The sequence below is a fragment of the Cyclopterus lumpus genome, chromosome 12 (genome assembly GCF_009769545.1).
Source record: "Cyclopterus lumpus isolate fCycLum1 chromosome 12, fCycLum1.pri, whole genome shotgun sequence".
NCBI lineage: Eukaryota > Metazoa > Chordata > Actinopteri > Perciformes > Cyclopteridae > Cyclopterus > Cyclopterus lumpus.
Genome location: NC_046977.1, coordinates 330,967 through 340,966, shown reverse-complemented (window position 1 = coordinate 340,966; position 10,000 = coordinate 330,967). Strand labels below are relative to the sequence as shown.

The window sequence follows — 10,000 nt, the reverse complement described above, 5'->3', positions numbered from 1 at the left end:
CATGGGTTCTCGTGTCTGTACCTGTCTCATGGGGTCATGGAGTCTCGTGTCTGTACCTGTCTCATGGTGTCATGGGTTCTCGTGTCTGTACCTGTCTCATGGGGTCATGGGGTCTCGTGTCTGTACCTGTCTCATGGGGTCTCGTGTCTGTACCTGTCGCATGGGGTCTCGTGTCTGTACCTGTCTCATGGTCTCATGGGGTCTCGTGTCTGTACCTGTCTCATGGGGTATCGTGTCTGTACCGGTCTCATGGGGTCTCGTGTCTGTACCTGTCTCATGGGGTCTCGTGTCTGTACCTGTCTCATGGTCTCTCGTGTCTGTACCTGTCTCATGGTCTCATGGAGTCTTGTGTCTGTACCTGTCGCATGGGGTCTCGTGTCTGTAGCTGTCTCATGGTCTCATGGGGTCTCGTGTCTGTACCTGTCTCATGGGGTCTCGTGTCTGTACCTGTCTCATGGGGTCTCGTGTCTGTACCTGTCTCATGGTCTCATGGTCTCTCGTGTCTGTACCTGTCTCATGGGGTCTTGTGTCTGTACCTGTCTCATGGGGTCTCGTGTCTGTACCTGTCTCATGGGGTCTTGTGTCTGTACCTGTCTCATGGAGTCTCGTGTCTGTACCTGTCTCATGGGGTCTCGTGTCTGTACCTGTCTCATGGGGTCTTGTGTCTGTACCTGTCTCATGGGGTCTCGTGTCTGTACCTGTCTCATGGGGTCTCGTGTCTGTACCTGTCTCATGGGGTCTTGTGTCTGTACCTGTCTCATGGGGTCTCGTGTCTGTACCTGTCTCATGGGGTCTTGTGTCTGTACCTGTCTCATGGGGTCTCGTGTCTGTACCTGTCTCATGGGGTCTTGTGTCTGTACCTGTCTCATGGGGTCTCGTGTCTGTACCTGTCTCATGGGGTCTTGTGTCTGTACCTGTCTCATGGGGTCATGGGGTCTCGTGTCTGTACCTGTCTCATGGTGTCATGGGTTCTCGTGTCTGTACCTGTCTCATGGGGTCATGGAGTCTCGTGTCTGTACCTGTCTCATGGTGTCATGGGTTCTCGTGTCTGTACCTGTCTCATGGGGTCATGGAGTCTCGTGTCTGTACCTGTCTCATGGTGTCATGGGTTCTCGTGTCTGTACCTGTCTCATGGGGTCATGGGGTCTCGTGTCTGTACCTGTCTCATGGGGTCTCGTGTCTGTACCTGTCTCATGGGGTCTCGTGTCTGTACCTGTCTCATGGTCTCATGGGGTCTCGTGTCTGTACCTGTCTCATGGGGTATCGTGTCTGTACCGGTCTCATGGGGTCTCGTGTCTGTACCTGTCTCATGGGGTCTCGTGTCTGTACCTGTCTCATGGTCTCTCGTGTCTGTACCTGTCTCATGGTCTCATGGAGTCTTGTGTCTGTACCTGTCGCATGGGGTCTCGTGTCTGTAGCTGTCTCATGGTCTCATGGGGTCTCGTGTCTGTACCTGTCTCATGGGGTCTCGTGTCTGTACCTGTCTCATGGGGTCTCGTGTCTGTACCTGTCTCATGGGGTCTCGTGTCTGTACCTGTCTCATGGTCTCATGGTCTCTCGTGTCTGTACCTGTCTCATGGGGTCTTGTGTCTGTACCTGTCTCATGGGGTCTCGTGTCTGTACCTGTCTCATGGGGTCTTGTGTCTGTACCTGTCTCATGGAGTCTCGTGTCTGTACCTGTCTCATGGGGTCTCGTGTCTGTACCTGTCTCATGGGGTCTTGTGTCTGTACCTGTCTCATGGGGTCTCGTGTCTGTACCTGTCTCATGGGGTCTCGTGTCTGTACCTGTCTCATGGGGTCTTGTGTCTGTACCTGTCTCATGGGGTCTCGTGTCTGTACCTGTCTCATGGGGTCTCGTGTCTGTACCTGTCTCATGGGGTCTTGTGTCTGTACCTGTCTCATGGGGTCTCGTGTCTGTACCTGTCTCATGGGGTCTTGTGTCTGTACCTGTCTCATGGGGTCTCGTGTCTGTACCTGTCTCATGGGGTCTTGTGTCTGTACCTAAAGAATCAGTGTGTGGAGTCAGCTGATCATTCTGCTCAATGGAGTTTGTTGACGGCTGTTTCTATTATTTTGTCCACGCCATTTGCATCAACAAGGGTAGACAAAATAACAAACGCTTCTCTGACTATAATAGACCTTATTCATGTATTTACATTATTTACATCATAGCAGTAAATACAAATTATTATTATTATTATCACTACTATAATAAGTGTATAAATAATAATAGTTATCATAGTAGTAATAATTACTACTATAACAATAGTTGTATTACAATAATATTAATTACTTTTATTATGACTCCTATATTAATGTTAGTAATAACAACAATAACCAGTGAAATGTTCCTTTTAATTAACGTGTGTTTCTTTGTCTTCATGCTGCCCTCTTCCTGGTCTGAAGTAAGTTCCCTCTCCTGGTCTGACCAGTGCTCCCAGTATGCTGTATATTTATAAACCAGTAATAACTGACTTTATATGAACACTGATATTCTTGTATTATGACAGTAGAGTGAAGAAAATGTAAACATCACTTTCACTTTATGAGTTATTACTACAGTTTGAGATGCTCGGCTTCTCAAGAAGATATATATGTGTTTTTATATATGTATGTGTTTTTATATATATATATTTATTTATTAACATGTAGTTCCTATGAACGTCTCTCACATCGTCCCGTTTCTTTTCAGCCATTCAAGGTTTCAACCCGCAGCACAAGATCCAGAGCTTCGAGGAGGCTCGAGGTCTGGACCGAATCAACGAGAGGATGCCCCCCCGCAAGCAGGAGGCCCCGCCCCCCAACAACCTGCCGGCCAGCCCTGGACCCCCAGACAAGAACGGCACCAAGGCACAGGCCTAAATCCCCACCTCCTATTCCCTCCTATTCCTATTCCTCCCTTTTCCTGTTCCCCCTATCCCTATTCCCCCTTATTCTCCCTCCTATTCCTCCTATTATCCCTCCTCTTCCCCCTCTATTCCTCATATGCTCCCTCCTATTCCCCCCTATTCCTCATATTCTCCCTCCTATTCCCCCTTATCCCCCCCTATTCCCCCTTATTCTCCCTCCTATTCCTCCTATTATCCCTCCTCTTCCCCCTCTATTCCTCATATGCTCCCTCCTATCCCCCCCTATTCCTCCTATTCTCCCTCCTCTTCCCCCTCTATTCCTCATATGCTCCCTCCTATTCCCCCCTATTCCTCCTATTCTCCCTCCTCTTCCCCCTCTATTCCTCATATGCTCCCTCCTATTCCCCCTTATTCTCCCTCCTATTCCCCCCTATTCCTCCTATTCTCCCTCCTCTTCCCCCTCTATTCCTCATATGCTCCCTCCTATTCCCCCTTATTCTCCCTCCTATTCTCCCTCCTCTTCCCCCTCTATTCCTCATATGCTCCCTCCTATTCCTCCTATTCTCCCTCCTATTCCCCCTTATCCCCCCCTATTCCTCCTATTCTCCCTCCTCTTCCCCCTCTATTCCTCATATGCTCCCTCCTATTCCCCCTTATTCCCCCTTATTCTGCCTCCTATTCCCCCTTATTCTCCCTCCTATTCCCCCCTATTCCTCCTATTCTCCCTCCTCTTCCCCCTCTATTCCTCATATGCTCCCTCCTATTCCCCCTTATTCCTCATTCTTCCCCCTATTCCCCTTTATTCCCCCTTATTCCTCATATGCTCCCTCCTATTCCCCCTTATTCCCCCCTATTCCTCATATCCTCCCCCCTATTCCTCCTATTCTCCCTCCTCTTCCCCCTCTATTCCTAATATTCTCCCTCCTATTCCCCCTTATTCCTCATTCTTCCCCCTATTCCCCTGTATTCCCCCTTATTCCTCATATTCTCCCTCCTATTCCCCCTTATTCCCCCTTATTCCTCATATTCTCCCTTATTCCTCATATTCTCCCTCCTATTCCTCCTATTCCCCCTTATTCTCCCCCCTCTGGCCCTCCTCTCCTCCCTCCTTGCTTCCTTCCCTCCTTTAAGAGCAGGAGAAGAAGCCGTTCAGAGCGACTCATCGTGCTTAATTTATTTCATCTATTAAATATCATAGTTGAGGACTGAACCTGCTGAATCCCGACCGTCCGGTCTGATCCGGTTCTGTTCTGAATCCGGTTCTGGTTCCGGTCTGATCCGGTTCAGTTCTGAATCCGGTTCTGGTTCCGGTCTGATCCGGTTCAGTTCTGAATCCGGTTTTGGTTCCGGTCTGATTTGGATCCGGTTCTGGTTCTGGATCCGGTTCTGGTTCCGGTCTGATTTGGATCCGGTTCTGGTTCTGGATCCGGTTCTGGTTCTGGATCCGGTTCTGGTTCCGGTCTGATCTGGTTCTGTTCAGGCAAACCCACCTTACAGTCTGTTGGTTTCTGGGACAACATCTTTCTTTCTATCAGCGTTTTATTTTGGCGGGGGAGGAAGTGACACACATGCACACACACACACGCACGCGCACACACACACACACACACACACGGTGCATAAATCCATCTTTTCTTATGCCAACGATCGTGTGACTTCGCTCTGCGGAGCGAGTATTGACATTTATATGAAATATGTACATTTTAATTGTTCCCTCTTTTCAATGTGACGCTTCTTTTGTTTTTTACAACATAGATTTAGGGTTCTTGTCCAGAGGGGGGGTGGGGGGGGTGAGGGGGGGTCACAGTTCAGGTTTAAATCTGAACTCAAGGTTCACTTCTGGGTATGATGATGATGATGAGGAGGAGGAGGAGGAGGAGGAGGAGGAAGAGGAAGCCAGTAAGTGGACCTTGAGTTCTGGATCCAAAGCAGCTTCCGGTCTCACTGACGGGTTCAGAACCCAAAGAAAGAACCCGGTTTGACTGAAGGGGAACCCTGTGAGCCCGGGGGGGGGGGGGGGGGGGGGGGCTCTTTCTGACTTCTGTCCTCAGAACATATCTCACAGGATGTACAGAACCTTTCAAAGTAAAGCAGCTCAATTTAAAAAGAATCTGTCGATGTTTCACTTCATTCAAATAAATAAACAAAAGTGAACGCGTCCGTGTTTCTGTCCACGAGCGGTGGCCAATCACGGGCCGGCGTGGGAGGTGCTGTTCCCTAGCAACACCAGCCCTCCTCTTCATCACCAGCTCCAGTGTGTGACGATGATGATGATGAAGATGGTCCGGGGGAGTTGACACACAATGTCATTTATAATAACTATTATTAATGCATATTATTAATCATTTATACCTGATACGTGTTCAATAACTATTATTGATTCACATTATTACTAGAGATAAAAAGCAGCTTAATATAATATATAATCAGGTTTATTGGTTTAAAAGATAAATGCTTAAAATAAATTACAATAAAAAACATCCATTTATAAATAAATGCATAAAAATGTGCAGCGATATATACAAATACCGAGAAGCTCAAATTTAACATAAAAGATAATTATGTGTTTTATCGAACCAAAGTAGAAATAATATAAATGATTACGATTAATATAAAAACTATTTTAACGATTAAAACCTCGACATCTTGTGTCAAACTGGTGTTTACAATCATAATTGGAAGACTTTGTGTTAAAGAAATTGTTCCAAAAGAAAATAAATATTAAAAAAAATAAAATAAACTTTTGACCTTTAACGTTTAATTCCAACGTTTGAATGTTTGAGATTTGTCCGTTCAGGGCTTCCGTACTGAAAAAAACAAATCAATAAATACAAACTCAACGAGGAGCGTTGTTTGTTGTTCTCACATTATTGACACCTTAAGGACTCATATCCTTTGATCAACAAAACAAACTATAGATACGGTGTCAACATGTTCACTGTGGATCAATAGGTGTGATGATGTCATCTTAAAGGAACAGTGCGAGAAACAGAATCTGGGTCTCAGATTTATTTGACTTCTTTACAGCAAACAGAAACATGACGATGAGGAGGAAGAGTTGACCAGAAGAAAGAAGATGAAGAGGAGCGTGAAGATGAAGAGGATGAGGAAGATGAAAAGGAGCAAGAAGATGAAGAGGAAGAGTTGACCAGAAGAAAGAAGATGAAGAGGATGAAGACAGTCGTTCCCGTGTAGATTTTATACAAACTTCTTCTTTTAAATGACAAAAGATTTAAAACCAGGAATAAAAAAATAAAAGAAATACAGCAAGAAAAATATTTTCAAAATAAGAGTGAAAAGTACAATCGTCAAATCAATAACTAGTTTACAATCAGTGAAGTTATGAATCATCAGAGACTGAATGGTGACATGAAGCTGGTTATTAACTGTTATTGATCACTTTATAAGGTACTTATATATGAGGTGTGTGTATTTATATAAATTAGATATAATAAGACTATTCTCACTGGCGGCCTGTCCAGGGTGTCCCCTGCCTTCGCCCTATGTCAGCTGGGATAGGCTCCAGCGCCCCCTAATGAGGATAAGCGGTATTGAAAATGGATGGATGGATGACTATTCTCAGTTAACGATACAATAACGAAAGCTAATTAAAATTCTAATTTAAACAACTGTCAGTCAGATAAAAGATCAATGAGAACGAAGACCTGATCAATAGTCAATAGAGTCAATAATCAATAGTCAGGTCGACGAGGGGGACCTGCTCACATTAAAGCTGTGACCTTTGACCCCGACAGGCTTCTATAGAAACCAGCGATCTGATTGGATACAAAGTGAACCAGCTTCATGAACCCAGACCTCTGAAGAGGATGATGAAGATGATGATGATGAAGGGTTGCTAGCAGTAGTGGTTATAAGTGCAGCAGGTCATATATGTGGGAGTTAAGGGTTAATCGGGGCCAGCCGTCAGCTCCCTCATCCAGACACGTGATTGGTTAGTTAGAGCGTGTGTGTGTGTGTGTGTGTTTCCTCCTCGGGCGGGTCATCAAGTATCTTGAGGGCTATGAGGTCACTTCCTGTTAGAAAAGTGAGGCCTTCTTCTTCAGGTCGTTCCGCCTCCACAGAGACAGACGGTCGAAGTCGGCCATCTTCATCCCGAAGATCTGCTCGAACTGCTGCGGGGCCAGATGCCTCTGAGGAAGAGGAGGAGGAGGCAGAGGAGGAGCAGATGGAAGAGGAGGGAGAGGAGGAAGAGGAGCAGGAGGATGAAGAGGAGGGAGAGGAGGAAGAGGAGGAGGAGGAAGAGGAGGAGCAGGGGGAAGAGGAGGGAGAGGAGGAAGAGGAGCAAGAAGAGGAGGAGGAAGAGGAGGAGCAGGAGGAGGAGGAGCAGGAGGAAGAGGAGGGAGAGGAGGAGCAGGAGGAGGAAGAGGAGCAAGAAGAGGAGGAGGAAGAGGAGGAGCAGGAGGAAGAGGAGGGAGAGGAGGAAGAGGAGCAAGAAGAGGAGGAGGAAGAGGAGGAGCAGGAGGAAGAGGAGGGAGAGGAGGAGCAGGAGGAGGAAGAGGAGCAAGAAGAGGAGGAGGAAGAGGAGGAGCAGGAGGAAGAGGAGGGAGAGGAGGAGCAGGAGGAGGAAGAGGAGCAAGAAGAGGAGGAGGAAGAGGAGGAAGAGGAGGGAGAGGAGGAGCAGGAGGAGGAGGAGCAGGAGGAAGAGGAGGGAGAGGAGGAAGAGGAGCAAGAAGAGGAGGAGGAAGAGGAGGAGCAGGGGGAAGAGGAGCAGGAGGAGGAGGAGCAGGAGGAGCAGGAGGAAGAGGAGCAAGAAGAGGAGGAGGAAGAGGAGGAGCAGGGGGAAGAGGAGCAGGAGGAGGAGGAGGGAGAGGAGGAGCAGGGGGAAGAGGAGCAGGAGGAAGAGGAGGAAGAGGAGTAAGAAGAGGAGGAGGAAGAGGAGGAGCAGGGGGAAGAGGAGCAGGAGGAGGAGGAGCAGGAGGAGCAGGAGATAGAGGAGGGAGAGGAGGAAGAGGAGCAAGAAGAGGAGGAGGAAGAGGAGGAGCAGGGGGAAGAGGAGCAGGAGGAGGAGGAGGAGGGAGAGGAGGAAGAGGAGCAAGAAGAAGAGGAGGAGCAGGAGGAGGAAGAGGAGCAAGAAGAGGAGGAGGAAGAGGAGGAGCAGGGGGAAGAGGAGCAGGAGGAAGAGGAGGGAGAGGAGGAAGAGGAGCAAGAAGAGGAGGAGGAAGAGGAGGAGCAGGGGGAAGAGGAGCAGGAGGAAGAGGAGGGAGAGGAGGAAGAGGAGCAAGAAGAGGAGGAGGAAGAGGAGGAGCAGGGGGAAGAGGAGCAGGAGGAGGAGGAGGGAGAGGAGGAAGAGGAGCAAGAAGAAGAGGAGGAAGAGGAGGAGCAGGAGGAAGAGGAGGGAGAGGAGGAAGAGGAGCAAGAGGAGGAGGAGGAAGAGGAGGGATACAATACTCACTTGATGTTATAATCATTTTAATGACTTTAATACTACCTCATAATTTATTAGTGGATTAATAATCTGAATCTTTAATGAAACTGAATTGCACACACACACACACACACACAGACACAGACACACACACACAGACACAGACACACAGACACAGACACAGACACACACACACACACACACACAGACACAGACACACACACACAGACACAGACACACAGACACAGACACACACACACAGACACAGACACACAGACACAGACACACACACACACACACAGACACACACACACAGACACAGACACACAGACACAGACACACACACACAGACACAGACACAGACACACACACACACACACACACACACACCTCCAGTCGAGTGCGGTCCACCCCTGGAGGCAGCTTGCAGCGCCCTCTGTGGGTCACAATCAGTGCTTCATAGGGAAGAATCTGAAAACAACATCATGAGAATGATAACCGGCAGATTGTTTTCAAGCTAATCAATGATGTCATTGATTAACAAAATAACAGGAACATGTTTTAATTCACTTCAATAATGATAATAATGTGCCACAGAGCCATACCATAGTTAATACACAATAAACAGCTGACAGAGAGTTAACACAAAACTCCTTCCTGAAGAGAAAGGTTTTGTGTGGTTGTCATGGAGACGCACCTTCTGCTCCAGAATACTGGGCAGAGAGTTTCCTCTGTCCATCCTCTCCCTCCGAGCATCTCCGTTCTGCACACACACACACACACACACACACACACACACACACACACACACACACACACTCAGTAAAGACTTTTAAACACAGATGCTAATGGCCACACACAGTGAGACAACGACAGACAACATGAAGACTACAAGCAGACGACACGCAGATGACACGCAGATGACACGCAGACGACAAGCAGACGACACGCAGACGACAAGCAGATGACACGCAGACGATACGCAGATGACACGCAGACGACACGCAGACGACACGCAGACGACACGCAGACGACACGCAGACGATACGCAGACGACAAGCAGACGACACGCAGACGACACGCAGACGACAAGCAGACGACAAGCAGACGACACAAAGGTGACATGCAGGCGACAAGCAGACGACAAGCAGACGACAAAAAGGTGGCATGCAGATGACATGCAGACGACAAAAAGGTGGCATGCAGACGACATGCAGACGACAAGCAGACGACATGCAGACGACAACCAGACTACACAAAGGTGACATGCAGACGACATGCAGACGACATGCAGACGACATGCAGACGACAACCAGACGACATGCAGACGACAACCAGACTACACAAAGGTGACATGCAGACGACATGCAGACGACAACCAGACGACATGCAGACGACAACCAGACTACACAAAGGTGACATGCAGACGACTTGTGAGGAACACGCTTACCTGAGCCGCTGCAAAGACACGACGATAAGATCAGACAGTGAGGACATTTAATAACAAGGATTTTCATAGTCCTGTGATTATGTACTACTGTACTGTAGATGTTACTACTATAACTACTGTACTTTAAATATTAGTACTAGAACTACTGTACTTTAAGTATTAGTACTATTACTACTGTACTTAAAGTATTGTAGTATTACTACTGTATTTTAAGTATTAGTACTATTACTACTGTACTTTAAGTATTAGTGGTATTACTTTCATAGTCAGTATTAGTACTATTACTACTGTACTTTAAGTATTAGTAGTATTACT

The 10,000-nt window shown here is 47.5% G+C and overlaps 2 protein-coding genes across 10 annotated transcripts in view; one reads left to right on the top strand and one right to left on the bottom strand.

Annotated features, from left to right (window-relative positions):
* ppp3ccb (protein phosphatase 3, catalytic subunit, gamma isozyme, b) overlaps nucleotides 1-5,003 on the top strand; it is a 30,975-nt gene extending 25,972 nt beyond the window's left edge. The window contains exon 14 of the mRNA XM_034547044.1: nucleotides 2,702-5,003. Within this exon, the coding sequence (XP_034402935.1) occupies nucleotides 2,702-2,862 (161 nt within the window). The 3' untranslated portion in view covers nucleotides 2,863-5,003. The remainder of the gene's footprint in view (nucleotides 1-2,701) is intronic.
* Nucleotides 5,004-5,843: 840 nt separating this feature from the next.
* Nucleotides 5,844-10,000, bottom strand: part of dmtn (dematin actin binding protein) — a 17,922-nt gene continuing 13,765 nt past the window's right edge. For all 9 annotated transcript variants that reach the window (XM_034547048.1, XM_034547045.1, XM_034547046.1 and 6 more), the window contains 4 exons: nucleotides 9,686-9,693; nucleotides 8,933-8,998; nucleotides 8,626-8,706; nucleotides 5,844-7,000 (listed from right to left, as the gene is read on the bottom strand). In XM_034547048.1, the coding sequence (XP_034402939.1) occupies nucleotides 6,887-7,000; nucleotides 8,626-8,706; nucleotides 8,933-8,998; nucleotides 9,686-9,693 (269 nt within the window). In that variant the 3' untranslated portion in view covers nucleotides 5,844-6,886. The remainder of the gene's footprint in view (nucleotides 7,001-8,625; nucleotides 8,707-8,932; nucleotides 8,999-9,685; nucleotides 9,694-10,000) is intronic.